This window comes from Mytilus californianus, unplaced genomic scaffold, assembly GCF_021869535.1.
Source record: "Mytilus californianus isolate M0D057914Y unplaced genomic scaffold, xbMytCali1.0.p SCAF_2, whole genome shotgun sequence".
Taxonomy (NCBI): Eukaryota; Metazoa; Mollusca; class Bivalvia; order Mytilida; family Mytilidae; genus Mytilus; species Mytilus californianus.
Genome location: NW_026262668.1, coordinates 96,716,874 through 96,735,141, shown reverse-complemented (window position 1 = coordinate 96,735,141; position 18,268 = coordinate 96,716,874). Strand labels below are relative to the sequence as shown.

At 33.9% G+C, this 18,268-nt stretch overlaps 1 protein-coding gene across 1 annotated transcript; it reads right to left on the bottom strand.

The window, feature by feature from the left end:
* Positions 1-16,667: 16,667 nt before the first annotated feature.
* LOC127727730 (craniofacial development protein 2-like) lies at positions 16,668-17,891 on the bottom strand. The gene has a single exon (XM_052234843.1). It carries the CDS (start codon positions 17,889-17,891, stop codon positions 16,668-16,670), a length of 1,224 nt encoding a protein of 407 aa, XP_052090803.1.
* Between the last annotated feature and the right edge of the window lie 377 nt (positions 17,892-18,268).

Genomic DNA, 18,268 nt, shown 5'->3' with positions numbered 1-18,268 from the left:
AGCATGGTAGCCTTTTTGTGAACGTGCAACAATTCAAAACAGAAAACCAAAGGACTGAATCATGTTAAAGACCATTAACGAAAAAAAAAATATGGCAGAAAGCTACCAACGACAATTACTGAACTACAAGCTCCTGACTTGGGACAGGTACATAAAGAATGTGGTGAGGTAAACATGTTTGTGATCTCCCCATTTTTTACAGGTTTTATTTTCACTAAGCGTTTATCTGTTTGTTCTCCAACAGTCCGTGATAGATGCAGTAATCACCAACTGGGTTAACACTTTTAAATATGTATATGTCTGTCCCATATCATGGCAGAAATGCTTTTTTTCTTGAAGCTGCCTGCTGTTGATATAAAAATAAGAAGATGTGGTATGATTGCCAATGATACAACTCTCCACCAGAGGCCAAATTACGTAGAAAGTTAGGTCAACGTACGGCCTTCAACAATGAGCAAAATCCATACCGCATAGCAAGCTATAACAGACCCCAAAATGACAAATGTAAAACCATTCAAAGGAGAATGCTTTATTAGTTGATCAAGAATAGGCTACCTGAAAGTTGTGAACACCTGGAGTTCCAAAATATTTTAGATGGTTTTCTTATCCACGAAAGGGACATTAACCTTTGCTTTTAAGTTAAGATTGTGTCTTCTTTTCAAGAAGAACGTTTGTATCACCATGTTGATACTAGAAAAGATACAAGAGCAACTTTGAGAGTACATTGAACATCAAATATGGTATTGATACTTTGAATAGTCTAAGAGATAATTATTTCATCATGGGAAACTATTACAAGTAAGATTAACCGTTAGTTTTTTAATTGATTCATAATTTGGTATCATTGTGCTGTTCATAATTTACTATATACGGCATGGATTTTGAATTGTCGATGGTCGTACAGTGACCTGTGATTGTTCACATCCTTGCCCTTACGTCTTTGGTTAGTATTTGTCTCATTAGCATCAAAACACATCTCCTTTTCTTTTCAAAATTAATGAAAGAAACTGGGTGGTGTCTTCATTTTAGCAAAACGTTTTAACAAACCGTGATAATGAACAGGCGTGGGGGGGGGGGGGGGGTCCCGTTGTGTACATCTTTATGACAGTGTATGACTCAAATGGACAATCATATACAAAGTGTTATTTATAAAGACAAAAATATTTCTCTTTTGTTGCAATAGAATGATTAAGGCATAATAGTTTATTTTATGAAATAACTTTAGATCGGTTCTTAAAGATGATAATTTTATTGTCAGATACATCTATCCCGGATGTACCTTTTAGTTATCAGTAAAGTCGATAAAATATATTTAATCTTTCATGCCAGTCAGACAGTATCTCGTAGTTATTTATCAAACTTTCGTTCAGATGTCTTCTAAATAAGAGTAAGCTTCATTTTATGCAGAATAGATTGGACAAATAAGAATGAATTTTACCACATCTGATGAAATTACAGAGTATAATTCCTTTACGACATTGGTTATGAAATATTCTTTTGCTGATAAGTTTTGTAATTTAGATATTAATTCTCAGACTGATATCTCATTTGTTCGGAAATAGGAGATGCGGAATCAAGCTTATCGATGAGAAACTGTGGTCAGCTGGTATAACCAATTTGATTATTACCAGTGGCTGTTATTGCCATCTTATTTGTTTTGTGTATCTTCTAGATACATTTTGTACTTCTCAGCTAGATTTTACACTTAATGCTTATTAACACAGAGTTCATGTTATTGCATAAATTACTTCGTACCATTCAATAGGATAAACCTTTCTGACAGTTTAATTATAAGACAGGGGTCAAATATACTATATACAAGAATATTGCGAATTTCAATATACATCTACATTCTTATCCTGCGAATTTTAGTATATATCTAGATTCTAATTTAAACGAAACCTAGTAATTAGTTTTTATCAAAGCTTGACTATGCATGCCTTTAGATGTTTTTTCTGTTCATTATAAAAAATATGGAGAAGTGGTATGACTGCCAATGAAACAACTATCCGCCAAAGTTCAAATGAAGTGGGAGTAAGCAATTATAGATCACCGTACGGCTTTCAACATTGAGTAAACCCATACCGTATAGTCAGCTATAAAAATAAAAAAAGAAGATGTGGTATGATTGCCAATGAGACAACTCTCCACAAGAGACCAAATGACACAGAAATTAACAACTATAGGTCATAGTACGGCCTTCAACAATGAGCAAAAAGCCCATACCGCACAGTCAGCTATAAAAGGCCCCGAAATGACAATGTAAAACAATTCAAACGGGAAAACTAACGGCCTAATTTATGTACAAAATGAATGAAAAACAAATATGTAACAAAAATATGTAACACACAAACAAACGACAACCAGTGAATTACAGGCTCCTGACTTGGGACAGGCATATACATACAGAATGTGGCGAGGTTAAACATGTTAGCGGGATCCCAACCCTCCCCCTAACCTGGGACAGTGGTGTAACAGTACAACAGAAGAACGAACTATAAAAATCAGTTGAAAGAGGCTTAACTCATCAGATGGATAAAAATACAAATACTACAAACACAAGTGGACGTGGCCGGGTACTTGTACATCCAAACAACAAAAAGACACTAAGTACAGATCTGAGAGTACTCGCAGTTACTGACAGCTAGTTCAAAGCCACTAACAACTAATAAAAAAAAATCATGCATCTAAGAGTAAATTATCAATCAGTACACATCCAACATCCAATGGATTTAGTGTAAAGACGTCATAAACAGTCAGAGAAAAACATGACCTTGTGCAATGCCAAGATACAGGTATCGACAGATTGTAGATCCATGAATGTGTATATGTATATAACAATAATATTTAGTTTGCTTTTAATTAACTGATAACAAAATCAATATTAGTACCAATAAAAACAATATTTAATGATCTAATTACAGTGTTGAATTGGTAACCTTTTAGAATAAGTTTATTTAAAGGATCGATAAGTTTACCAGGATCGTTTCTAAATTTTCGGGCACGGTAAACAATATTGCCGTAAAAATGAGGATGTGCAATCCCGTTTGAAATAAGTTTTCTACAGGTACAACCAAACTTCAAAACCAAATCTTTATATCTGTGTAAGAATTTAGTAAAGGTTTTAAGTAATTTGTGGTGACGAAATCCCTGGCTTAATAATTTACCAGTAATACACAGATTACGTTCGTTAAAATCAAAAACGTCACAACAGACACGGGCATAGCGAACGAGTTGTGAAATATAAACACCGTAAGAAAAGTGAAACAATTCAAACGAGAAAAGTAACAGCCCACTTTATAACAAAACCATTTACGAAAAAAAAAAAAATATGACAGACATGAACCAACGACAACCACTGAACTACAGGCTCCTGACTAGGGACAGGCACATAAAGAATGTGGCGAGTTCAAATATGTTTGTGAGCGCCCAACTATCCCCTAACCTGGGACAGTGGTGTAACAGCACAACATCAAAACAAACTGTAAAATCAGTTGCAATTGGCTTCATTCAAAAGATCGGTAGAAAGGCACAAAACAGCTAACATAAAAACAATAGACACAAAGCACCAAAATAAGAGTACTCGCAGCTACTGAAAGCTAGTTTTGTCGTTTTGCTATCTCACATATCTATTTATGTACATTGATTATCGTTTATCGAAAAGAATGTCAGATTGCTGTTCATAAGGAAGCTATTAAACTGTCTGTATAGAACGGAAGTATATATTGGTTATTACATTGTCCTTAAAAGTTCATGTATTTGCATTCAATCCATCAATTCTGTAAATATATAACAACAAATGCAATAGGTAGGTTCTGAAAAGTATGTCGACAAGGAAGGAAAGCAATACATTTGGACTAATACTGTTGAAAAAGGATAAAGTTTGATAGGGGCAAGTTATGTTTGGTCAATGTATTTACCAATGAGAATCGCCTAAATTACATCAGAATATGCAAAGTCTAAAGATAATATAATAAGTTATTGATATTCTCCCAAAATGTAATACCAAAATTGCGCATCCTGTCAGTATTCGATTCCAATACAACAAAAATATAGTCATCTCGCATCACATACTGGCTGTTTACAATTTGAGAAATTAACCAACTTATAATGCAAACAAAATATTAATAAACTGCTTGACCCTCTTGTACTGCAGCAAACATTGTTATAGTGTCTATTCTTTGAAAGAAGTGTTTAGATTAACAACACCAGATGTCATTTCCATAATTATTCAGTACTTGACAAAATTTACAAATACTTTACAAATGATGGTCATTGTTCGTCAAATAACTTAATCACGGTTTGAAGAATTAACACAGACAGTTAAAAAACGTCTGTAGTGTACCAGATACTTCAACATGTATATTACATTGTGTACTTACCTTGTAAATCAATAATGAAAGGGCAAACATGAAAACCATTTCATTCTACTGCATAAATCGGATAAATGATCACGAGTATGCAATTGTGAGGAACCAAATTGATACTATATACATGTATTCATTTGTACCTTATATTTGTATTATTTCAATTTTACAAATTTATACAGCAATCTTTTAATTTTGACTGACGCTTTTAAAAGAGAATATATTTGATAGGGGCAAGATACTTCTTTTAACAAATGCTTAAAAAAACTAGAGGCTCTCAAGAGTCTGTATCGCTCACCTGTATCTACTGTGGTTTTGGAAATCATGTAAAATAAGGTTAAAATCATATAGATACCCTAATAATGATTGAGGCCAATAGATATAAGAAGATGTGGTATGAGTGCAAATGAGACAACTCTCCATCCAAGTCAAAATTTATAAAAGTAAACCATGTTTGGTTTAATTTGGCCCAGTAGTTAAATTAAAAGCAGAGGATTTTTGAAAAGATTTACAAAAATTACCAATAAACTGCAGAAAATAACTTTAAAGGACAAAAACTCCAATAAGATGTCAATTGCCAATTGATCATGTCAACTTATTTGTAGATCTATCTTTGCTTGATATTTTTGCTGTTTACAGTATATCTCATTCTATAATGATATTCAAGATAATTAACAAAGAATAAAAAATTTCCTTTCCTCCGCTCCAAAATTTATTTCACCCAGGGCCTGTTTAATGCTGAAAATGCCTTTAAATGTTTTTATGGAACACCCTTCAAAAAAAATTTGGGCAGACCCCGACTAACCCGCCGGTTCTGGGAGGCATTCACCCAATATAAGTATGCTGAAAGAAAAGAAATAATAATGGTTTATAGAAAAAGTAACACTGAATAAGTCTGAAAATGGAACATATTAAGTAGAAATTATTAGCACCCCCCTCCACCTGAAAAAATTGCACCCCCTGGAAAAAAAATCAAGTCATCCCATTGTAGTCGTACAATAGTTACTGAAGACCCCTTATCATTATTTAGATTAGTTTTCAAGTTGTGTCCATTTGAAACTGTTGTTTTACATTTTTCCCATAGACTTCTATAGAAAACCCATATGTTCTATTTTTACCAATGGGGACCATCTTGGTTGTAGGGCAAGGTTATCGGATACATTTTTCAATCAAGATACTCTACTAATAAGTGCGGCTAAGTTTAATTCCATTTGGCCAAGTAGATTATGAGGAGAAGATTTTTGTAAAAGATTTAAAAAATTTACGAAAGATTGACTCTAAAGGGCAATAACTCCTTCAGGGGTCAATTGACAATTTTGGTCAAGTTGACCTGATGAACAATTTAACCCCGTTAGATTTGCTCTAAATGCTTTAGTTTCAGAGATATAAGACAAAAACTGCGTTTTGGTAGGTGGGCGCGGTCATCGGATATATTTTTAAAACTAAATACCCTAAGGATGATTTAGGTCAAGTATGGTTTAACTTGGCCCAGTAATTTCAGGAGAAGATTTTTTTGTAAAAGATTACAAAAATTTACACAAAATTGTGAAAAATTGACTTTAAAGGGCAATAACTCCTTAAGGGGTCAATAGGCAATTTTGGTCAAGTTGACCTGATGAACAATTTAACCCCGTAAGATTTGCTCTAAATGCTTTAGTTTCAGAGATATAAGCCAAAAACTGCGTTTTGGTAGGTGGGCGCGGTCATCGGATATATTTTTAAAACTAAATACCCTAAGGATGATATAGGCCAAGTATGGTTTAACTTGGCCCAGTAATTTAAGGAGAAGATTTTTGTAAAAGATTACAAAAATTTACACAAAATTGTGAAAAATTGACTTTAAAGGGCAATTACTCCTTAAGGGGTCAATTGATAATTTTGGTCAAGTTGACCTGGTGAACAATTTAACCCCGTTAGATTTGCTCTAAATGCTTTAGTTTCAGAGATATAAGCCAAAAAACTGCGTTTTGGTAGGTGGGCGCGGTCATCGGATATATTTTTCAAACTAAATACCCTAATGATGATTTAGGCCGTGTGGTTTAACTTGGCCCAGTAATTTCAGGAGAAGATTTTTGTAAAAGATTACAAAAATTTACACAAAATTGTGAAAAATTTACTTTAAAGGGCAATAACTCCTTAAGGGGTCAATTGGCAATTTTGGTCATGTTTGACTTATTTGTAAATCTTACTTTGCTGAACATTTTTGCTGTTTACAGTTTATCTCTATCTATTATAATATTCAAGATAATAACCAAAAACTGCAAAATTTACTTAAAATTACCAATTCAGGGGCAGCAACCCACCAACGGGTTATCTGATTTGTCTGAAAATTTCAGGGCAGATAGATCTTGACCTAATGCTGACATTTTTTCCACGTGTCAGATTTGCTCTAAATACTTTAGTTTCAGAGATATTAGACAAAAACTGCATTTTACCCCTATGTTCTATTTTAAATCATGGCGGCCATCTTGGTTAGTGGGCAGGGTCATCGGATACATTTTTTTAAACAAGATACCCTAAGGATGATTTAGGCCAAGTTTGGTTTAACTTGGCCCAGTAATTTCAGAGGAGTATATTTTTGTAAAAAATTACAAAAATTTACTAAAAATTGTAAAAATTTGACTTTAAAGGGCAATAAATCCTTAAGGGGTCAATTGACAATTTTGATTATTTGACCCATTTGTAGATCTTTCTTTGCTGAACATTTTTGCTGTTTACAGTTTATCTCCATCTATTAAAATATTCAAGATAATAACCAAAAACTGCAAAATTTCTTTAAAATTACCAATTAAGGGACAGCAACCCAACAATAGGTTGTCTGATTTGTCTGAAAATTTCAGGGCAGATAGATCTTCACCTGATGAACATTTTTTCCACGTGTCAGATTTGATTTGATTTGGCCCAGTGGTTTCAGAGGAGAAGATTTTTGTAAAAGTTAACGACGACGACGAACGACGGACGCCAAGGGATGAGAAAAGCTCACTTGACCATTTGGGTCAGGTGACCTAAAAAAGAAAAATAAAGAAACGATAACAGTAAACTGATACCAAATTATGTTAGATTGCAGTATAAAGACAACTTATGTGGTTTATATTTGTTTTGTAATAAGAAAATCATCTTAATATGCAACTATAGAAATGAAAGGAAACAAAAATGCATTTAAAGGTCAACAAACAGCCTTCAACAAGACTTAAGTGATTCATACATTATTTCAAGCTTTTAATCTTCCCCTGTTTAGAGAAGTAAGAACGAATTCAACAGACACTGTCAAAGAACTTCTACTAACACAAAATCCTCCGTAAAAATCTGTGACAAAAAAAGAAAAAAAAAGAAAGAAATATTAAGAAATAAAAAGACCTAACCAGTGTCGCGATTCCCGATTTGCCACAATCTCATCATGCACATGTAGCAGGTTACAATGAACACATTTAAAAAAAAAAATCTGAAATACTAGTATATTAATAAATGTTTAACAAGAATGTGTCCATAGTACACGGATGCCCCACTCGCACTATCATTTTCTATGTTCAGTGGACCGTGAAATTGGGGTAAAAACTCTAATTTGGCATTAAAATTAGGAAGAACATATCATAGGGAACATGTGTATTAAGTTTCAAGTTGATAGGACTTCAACTTCATCAAAAACTACCTTGACCAAAAACTTTAACATGAAGCGGGACAGACGGACGGACGGACGAACGAACGGACGCAGACCAGAAAACATAACGCTCTTGATACTATCGTAGGTGGGGCATAAACATATATTTAAGAGACATAACAAATTTGCATTGAAAATGCTTTTCTAGATAAATCTTTATTAGGAGAACCTAATGCCAACAGTCTAGAAACCAAAGATGAATGATCCATTTTCGCTGAACTAGTACACATTTTTGTTCGGGACCAGCTGAAACCCGCCTCTGGGTGCGGGATTATCTCGCTGTGTTGAAGACCTATTGGTGGCCTTGGGCTGTTTTCTGCTTTTTGGTCGGGTTGTTGTCTCTTTGACACATTCCCTATTTCCATTCTCAATATTATATTATTAGCGAGCTAACTGGCAGAAATATGAAAATCCCTTTTCAACTAACTTTTATAATTTGTTCTTATGTTTGTACTGTCACACCACTGTTAAAGGTTAAGGGGAGGGTTTGGCGAACTAGTTTAACCCCGCCACATTCTATATGTACCTGTTCCAAGTCAGAAGCATGTAGTCAAGTGGTTGCCGTTCGTTCATGTCTGTCACATTTGTTTTTCGTAAATTGTTTTGTTAGAAATTATGCCGTTATTTTTCTCAATTGAATTGTTTCATATTTTTCATGTCGGGGCATTTTATTGCCTACTACACGGTATGGTTTTTTTCTCATTGTTGAAAGCGGTACGGTTGCCTATAATTGCTTACTCCCACTTCATTTGAACTTTGGTGGATAGTTGTCTCATTGGCAATTTTACCCTTGTTTTTATGTTACATAATATTTGAAGCCTTATCGTATCTTTTGTCTCCATGATTAAAGTCGCACGTCATGCTTTAAACGGATCAATTCAAGAAAAATAATGTTTTGATCATATGTGATCGTTTCTATCACATTACTGTGAAAAATAACTACATGCCAGTGATTATGATGTGCACATACTCTCTTTAATATACATTTATGCAACATGTGGTTGTAAACTGCTGTGCTGCGATGTTTTAATTTCTCATGCTAGTACATATGCATCATTATAGTTGAAAAAAATAAAATCCGTAATGAAACTTTTAATTATGAATGTATCCAACATCACACATTTACAGATTCAGATTGCTAATCTAAACAGCAAGTCGTATTTGATATTTTTTTCCTTCACTTTATGCGTAAATTAAATGTTTATATTATTTCAGATCTGTCTTCTGTGGAATTTCAATCAAAAATTAAGTAAAAACGTCGTCCTATTCCTCACGTACAATATATTACTTTCCGCAAAAGTTTGAAAGAAGAATTAAAACTTGACGCTTTTTTTGGTGTGATACAAGATCGAGTTGTCAACGTTATTGCTTCGGATTGATTGATTATATATTGATGAAACTGATATATGATACAATCAAATCTGATTTAAATTAGAAAGAATTTGTGACATGAAAAACTGTTAAAGTAAATTGATTCATTGTGTTTGGTCATTGAAGCTGGATATTTGATGCCAATCGAGTGTACCAAAGTCTGATGACACAGAAATGCACGATTTTCTGCTCTATAATAAAACTCTAAAATGACTTCAATTTATATCGAGAGATCATGTCAATAACATCTAAATCACTTCCCTGGAGTAAAGTGTAACTTGTGTTCACTTATCTTTCAATAAAACAAATAATAAGAGCTTTAAAATGAATAAATGCAGGCGGGTAAACATTATACAGTTAAACCAGAAAAGTCATCTATAATAGAATAACATACGTACATGTGCTTCAATAATAAAATTATGTATTTAGTATGTCAAGTTCTTAAACGTTCGTGTAAATTCAGGTTGAGACCAGTTGCTAATTCCCGCATATGTATTTTTTTTGGGGAATAAAACAATAATGAGTTACTGAAATAAGTACTGTTACATCTAAAGCAAAAAGGATTTAAAAATGTAGTGACTTCTTTTTGCTTAAAAAAAAGAGAATAATATACCTTTTGGGCAATAAAAAAAAACTAAAAAAAATACGTTTCACCATGGTCATAAGAAAAAATGACGAAAAGTCCATATAACACCTCAAACAAATCTAAAATATAAAGATTTATATTATTGAATGTGCTATGTGACAATATCTTTAATTGTCATTAATAAGTGGCGCAACTGAACTGGTGAAAACCGTAAGTGGGAAATCTAGTGTCAAAATATTATCTCCCATGCAAACTGCGAAAACTTGATCTGTTCAATGTTTGTCCCATTGTAGCTATTTTAGGATAGCAGACGACAAGTACAACAGGCTATAGCCATAGGAGCTGTGTGTAAAATTGGTTTAAAATATGGCTATGAGTATTAATTCTTGGAGTACCAACATCAATTTATTTTTCTACTGGCGGCATACCTCTTTAACATGTCTATTATCCGTATATGTATGCAGCTAGATCAGGGAAGTTTAGGAAAAAATATCAAAAAAGAATCGATTGATATGCAGCAAAGATTTACAATTTTGAAATTAAGTTACTAAGCAAATTCAAACGGACCTTATTCCGATGTTAGCATTGAAAACAAATCCATCGAGAAGACCGCACATTCATGTACAAAAATCGAGATTTTAAATCGTTATATACACGAAAAGACAATATCGCTATACTAAAAGTTCACATGACATGAGCAGACCGGCGTACATAAATGTGGAAAATGAGTAAATTTTGGAAATTGTAACATGCAAAGGACTATATGGAACATGAAAATTGAAATTGCTGACTTAAAAGATCTTTAGACTTTGTATGTACATGCTTTTTTCCATTTTTTTTTAATTAATATGCTGCATATTTTCAGGGACAGTCTATACTATAGTTAGTATAGAAAGTCCCTGATATTTTCTATTGTTTTCACGTCATTGGTTTTTCCACTGGTAATGACAAGTAAAGATATTGTCACATGTTGCATTCAGTGATGTCATTATTTAGAAAAATCATTGGATTGCATTTGTTAAAGATAATCTTATGAAGTTTTTTTTTACCGATCTTTCGTCCTCTGGTTATTTAAACGTGAATTGTATCTAAACTTTCAATGTATCATAACTATAAGCCATTGCGTTACTTGTTTATATGTTCTATATGTGAAATTCACTTGACACTGCACATTTACTGTTCCTTGACCTTAACATCATATACCCGAGTTTTTACATTACTTAATCGTTGTTGTAACACAGACTATTTACTTTACGTAAATGGCCCAGATTTGTTAATGCATAGACAGTTGAATCAATTGATCTTTTATAGTTTACTGCTATTTTTATTTTCTGCTTGCTTTTATTATACATTTAAATAAATAACCACCTCGGAGTAAAACAAAGTACGATGATATTTATAGTAACAAATATTAAAAATCTATAGAACTATTTGGTAAATCTTGGTAACTTTTGATAGACATGAACCTTATACAAACAAAATGAATATATTTAATGTTTTTGAACAGGTAATATTTTCAGATATTTGCACAGTATTTATCATGTTTAATAAATTGTTAAGAACTGTTTAATACTTTCTTTTAATAAAATGAAATAGAAACTTTTCAAGGCACAATCGACATTCCATTAGCACGAATTTAGCAGTGTTATTGTTGGACGGAAACTTGCACTTAATTGTTAAAGTACATTCTAAGATCAACACTATACAATTATAGCCTTGGTATGAGGTCGATACAAGGATATATTGACCTGAAAGAAGTATATTGACTGAGGACGAAGTCCGAGGTCGATATACTTCTTTGGGTCGATATATCCTGTATTGACCTCATACATAGGCTATAATTGTTATATTATTAATTTCCGACCATATTTGTATGAAAATCGTCGTTTGATTTTGTTGGAAATTTATAGATATCATATTGTCTCCTAGACAATAACAACATATTAGTTGTTATTTCATTTATTTTTTATGTTTGTTTTTTAACATCTTATTTATTTGAAGATTTTTTTTTCTTCAAACAATCGATCAAAGATATTTTTTAATAAAACTTTTAACAATATCATGAAATTCATTACATGACGTCACAAAGTATATCGGTTTTTAGATATTCTAAAAATAACCGTGCAATATGCTTTTTGCTATGCAATATGCTTTTTGCTATCAGCCGTTTTCTGTCTACCTTCGAAAATATAGTTTAACATGTGACTATTCCTGAACAAATCAAATTAGTTAAAATATACGAATTAATAATATTTTCAAATAAAGAACATATAACATTCAGATATTGTTTTTTTTAGTTTGTCATCAAAAATTTTTGAACCACAGTGTTGTAGAACTTTTTTATTCAAATGAAAATATAGAAATACAAGTAAACTATGGTAATTAAACAGGATCCTGTACTGTTCTAAATAAGCTACTTAGCACGAAATATATGAAATGGATCCAACAGTTCAATAGTTCATATCCCTTTAGTCCGATTGTCCATTAGTGCGACAACACAGGAGTTTGACTGTACTTTTGTCGTACAAATTGCACGATTGTCTGAATTAATATGAAATGAGAAAACGCTTACAAAATACTTTTTTTCTGTGATCTTCTGTGAATATTGTAATCTTTACGTCTATAGCCGGATTTGTACGAAAGTAAAGATCAGTTGAACCAGTATTGTCTTTTGTAATTGCTCATCTTTAAACTTATTTGTTTAGTGTCGATGGATTGTTGTGTCATTGACGTATACCTGACATATCCTTTAATTCATCAGATAAAAATCTTTTCTTCTATACTACTGACTAGTCTAAAGCAAAGTTGTCTTAACGGTATTCCAGATTTATCCGATTGTGTACTATTCCTGATTGTGACATTTGACTGGGTGTGAATTCTTATGATTGGGGATGAATACATAGCAGGACGCACCCGGTCTCGCTCTTTTTGGAGGTCATGCTTTTCCCACAGTTTTTGTTTGTTGCCTTGATTTGTCTCTTCCTAAACGATTTACGAGATTTGAACATTGGTAAACTACTGTTGCCTTAATTTATCATACCGGGTCGGAATCGCTTCTAAGGGATAGTTATGTCTCCGAGGATTCTACCAGCCCAGTTGCTTAACTGCATGTGAAGTGTTACAAAAAGAACCAATATACTGGATGGCAAGTAGCAAAGTATAGAAAGGTGTCAATCGGATGTTGTCTAGGACACAACAGCTTCGAATATAATAGGTGTCTCTAGGATCATCTTAAAATATGACGAGAACACGACCTTTGTGCAGTCTTCAGATTCCTTTTTGTACTACAAATATTCACACAAGTTTATCAATATTCACCCCTTTTTCTATTCATCTTTCAAATATATCAGATTTCAACGACATCTTGCAACATTGTTTCATTTCTAATTGTAATCGTAAAAACTGTTAAACTTGTGGTATACTCATTACGGATACTTATTTTCAAAGTAACTTAAACACCAAATGTTACAATACAAGTGGTCATAATGATCTGAATTGTACTCCTTCTAAAATTGTATTTGGTATTGAAAAAAACCTTATCAAAGATACCAGGCTTATAATTGTGTACCCCAGACGCGCGTTTCGTCTACAAAAGACTCATCAGTGACCAGTCAATACTCATCATATTGAGTGTACTTTTTGTGGACTGATATATGTCGGTGAAACATGGCAAAGACTTAACGTAAGAATGAATGATCACCGGTCTAATTTTAATGATCCTGAGAACAATAAATTTCTCTATAAACACTTTCATTAGACTTACCATTCCGTTGTTTTTAAGAAAGTCAGGATTATAGAAGGACAATTACTTCCAAAGATAACGAAAAATGTCGTTTTCTTCCTGTAGAATTTGCAAATAAGGGTTCGTATACCACAAATAATAGCAATATTTTCCATCAAATATCTGTGCAATACCTGATTATTTTAAATATAAAACTAAACTTGTTGTTCCATATACCTACACCAAACATTTTGTTTCCAAGAAGTTTTATCCACAAGAGGGATTTTTTACCTTTTAAAATTTTTGATTAGAGCGTCACTGATGAGTCTTATGTAGACGAAACACGTGTCTGGCGTAATGAAATTTTAATCCTGGTATCTATGATGAATAAAGGCAACAGTAGTATACCGCTGTTCAATAGTCATGATTCAATTAAGCAAAAACAAATCCGGGTAACAAACTAAAACCGAGGGAAACACATCAACTATAAGAGGAAAACAACGGAACAACAGAAACACTGAACCACAACAAAAGCAAACGCCAGCATACATAGAAACTGACTGTCTGATAACAACTGTCATATTCCTGACTTGGTACAGGACATTTTAAAGAAAAATCGTGGATTGAAACTGGTTTTATGGCTAGCCAAGCCTCCCGCGCATATGGCAATGTTAAAAATACCTCTAAAACGACAACACTACGTGACAGGAATACAGTGCAAACAAACCCAAGAACACTCAGCACAGAGAAATACATAAATAAATAATATAATAGTACATTACAACATGTAAACCGCAGAATAACAACGGATACCTACCATGAATTTACGACAGCACACCAGGACACTACAAACGAAATATAAACTGCGCGTCACATGAATGGATCAACGTCACAAAAAGTTTAGCGTTTGAACTAGAAACTCTAATAATTATTGTGGCTTGTCTTGGTTTCAATTAGCCCAGTAGTTTCAGAGAAGATTTTAGTAGAAGTTAACGGAAGATGGACACAAAATGATGGCAATAGCTCGATAGCAACGAACACGCAGAAAGTATTTATTCTACAACTATGAACATGATTGTGGTATCGCACAGTGACACAGTGCAACACAGAGAAATATCACTGTATAATCATTCCCATCGGCGTATAAAATATTGCTTGTATTAAACTATAAATATTTCATTTCATAATTTCATTGCATCATTCACAAAAGTATTGCACACAATAAGAACACTTAGAGCTTGCTTTATGAAATGTCGAGCATTCTGTGACATGTACTTACTTACTTACTGCCCGGTATGCCATTGGCATGTAGGGCAGCAACAAAGGTTCTCCATTTTTGTCTGTCTTTAGCCATCTTTTCTACTGTTCCCAATGTGTTATTCATGGTCTTCAGTTCTCCTTCTACAGTACGTCTCCATGTGTTTTTTTGTCTTCCTCGCTTGCGCCTTCCTTCTGGAGTCCAATGTAATGCCGTTCTAGTTATTGAATTTTTATCTCTTCCTATCACATGTCCAATCCATTTCCAACGTCTTCTCATTAATATTGTACCCATGCTATCTTGATGACACTGTCTTAGAAGATCTTCATTGAATATTTTGTTTGGCCAGAAAATGCGCAGGATTCTTCTTAAGCTTTTGGTATGAAAAACTGACAGTTTGTTTAGATCGACTTCTGTCATCCTCCAGCATTCTGATCCGTATAACAGAGTAGATAATACACAACTCTGGTACAGTTTTAGTTTGGTCCGCTTACTGTACTGTGATGATTTCCATACATTGTTTAGTGATCTGAATATATTTCTGGCTTTATTTAATCTGTTCATGATGTCATTTCCAGCACCTCAATCGTTTCTTATTGTACTTCCTAGGTATGTAAATGTTTCTGTGATGGGAAAATCTTTTCCATCTACTTGGATAGGAGTTGGGTTATTGATGTTAAGGGTCATGACTTCTGTTTTCGTTTGGCTGATTTTAAGTCCAACTTGACTGGCAAAAGTATTAAGGCGGTTGGTCTTCTCTTGTAAATGGTGGTGGGTATGTGATAAAAAAGCCAGATCATCAGCAAAATCAAGATCTTCTATTGTTGAGGAAATGTTCCATCTTTTTTTATTCCTCTTGGAGCATCTTCTGTTGTTTTTCTCATTACCCAGTCTATGACCAAATTGAAAAGAAGAGCAGACATCACACATCCTTGTCTAACTCCTGATTTTACCTCAAACCAGATGTTGCTATGCCCTACACTGCAAGTGAAATTGTTGCAGAAACTTTTGATAAGCTCTATTATTTCTTTTGGAAATCATATGCTCTAAGTATTCGCCACACGCTCTTTCTGTTGATACTGTCAAAAGCCTTCTGGAAATCCACAAAGTTGATGTAAATCTGCCTTTGCCATTCTGTACATTGTTCGATGATGTTACGTAAAGCAAATATTTGATCAATGCATCCTCTACCTTTACGAAATCCTGCTTACTCCTCTCTTAGCTGTTTATCAACTGCATCTATTATTCTTTGGATAATAATTTTGGCCATGATTTTACTTGGAATTGACAAGAGGGTTATACCTCGCCAGTTGTTGCAGTCACTTAGAGCTCCCTTCTTGGCTAACTTTATTATTATGCCTTTTGTCCAATCGTCAGGTATTATTTTTCCTTTCGATATTAATGTAAATAGTGATTGAAGAATTTCAGCTGTAAGTTCTGTGTCGGCTTTGAAAAGTTCTGCATTCAGATTGTCCTGCCCTGGTGATTTTTCATTTTTTAACGATTTTATTGCTGTTATTATTTCCTGTATGTCTGGTAAGTTGATATTTATTTCCAAATCTTGAACTGCCTCAATTATTATTGCTTCGTCATCTGGAGGTGGTTTGTTAAGTTCTTCTTTAAAGTGTTCTGCCCATCTGGCTTTTTGCTCGCCTTCTTTTGTCAACAGCCTTCCATTTTTGTCTTTTATATGGACATCATTATTGCTACGAAATTTTGCCACAGATTTCTCTTGTTATCTTGTAAATTTTTCCCTGTTCACCCTTTTCTGCTGCTTCTTCAGCTTGTTTAGCAAGGTCTTCCATGTAAGCTCTTTTGTCTGCTCTAGCCAATCGCTTAACATTTTTGTCTAGTACTCTGTAGCTTGCTTTGTGTCTTTCTTGTAGCCTTTTAGATTTTGTGTCTAGTATCTTCTTGTTCATATGACGTCTTTCTTCTATAACCTTCCAAGTACCTGGTGTTATCCATTTCTTCATCTTTTTACCATGTTCAAAACCCAGACAGTCCTCGCTAGTTGTTTCGTATATTGTTCTTATTTGATCCCATTTTGAGTTGACTTCTGTTGTTTCTGCTGGGATCATGTCAGGATTATCTGCCAAAGCTTGAAACTTATTCTTCAATTGAAGGATGAATGCATTCTTTACTTTATGATCTTGTAATTTTTCAATATCATAACGTGTAGGGACAAGTGTTTTACGTCCTGTACTCCTCAATTTCATCTTAATTTTTGCAGTAACAAGGTGATGGTCACTACCAACATCTGCTCCCCTCTTAACTTTAACATATAGTAATGAACGTCTCCAAGTACCATTTATCATAAGGTGGTCAATCTGATTCTTATCCCTTCCATTCGGAGAATTCCATGTTAATTTATGTATATCTTGATGTGGAAAGAGTGTTCCTCCTACTACCAGGTTGTAAGCTGCACATAATTCTACTGGTCTTTCTCCATTATCATTTATAGTACCACATCCATGTTTACCTAATATTCTGTCCATATCAGTGTTGTTGTTTCCCACTTTGGCATTCAAATCACCCATCACCACCAGAAGATCATGGTGTGGTACATATCTCACTTCTGCTTGAAGTTGTTCGTAAAAATTGTCTTTCACAGTTTCATCACTGTCATTTGTTGGTGCATAGCACTGTACAATAGTCATGTTGGTGTGTATTCCTTTCAATTTTGCTGTTATCAATCTACTATTATCAGGTTTCAATTCAATAAGTCCCTTCTCAGTGCCTTTCTTGGGGATGATGGCTACTCCTTCAAAATGATGGTTGTCATCTCTGCCTAAGTAAAGATCTGTTTCTCCTGTGTCTGTCCTTTTTTTACCAGAACCTGTCCATCTACTTTCACCAACTCCCAAAATGTGCAAGTTATATCGCCTCATTTCTGATGTGACCTGTGCAAGTTTCCCAGTTTCATACATAGTACGTAAATTCCAGAATCCTATTCTGGTTTTTGCTTTAGCGCTCAGCATTTCATTCCTGCCAGCAGCTTCCTTGCGGCTTTCACCACTGGCAGTCATACTATTTTCTTGAAGGCCTATTCGCACAGCGGTTTTGTTTGATTCCTTTGTTGCTGTTTCCGTAACTTAAATCTTTTTACATGATAGAGTTGTTGGCCCTATGCCGAACCCCCTACTTGGAGGGCCAGGGATTTTTTGTCGAGGTTTCCTTCCTTTAGATAAGTTGCCGACCAAGGCTGACGAACCATTATGTGCCCGTTTTTATTTTGGAGTTTTCTTTCTTTTAGATAAATTACCTTCCAAGGTTAACAATCATCATCTAACCGGCTATTTACCCA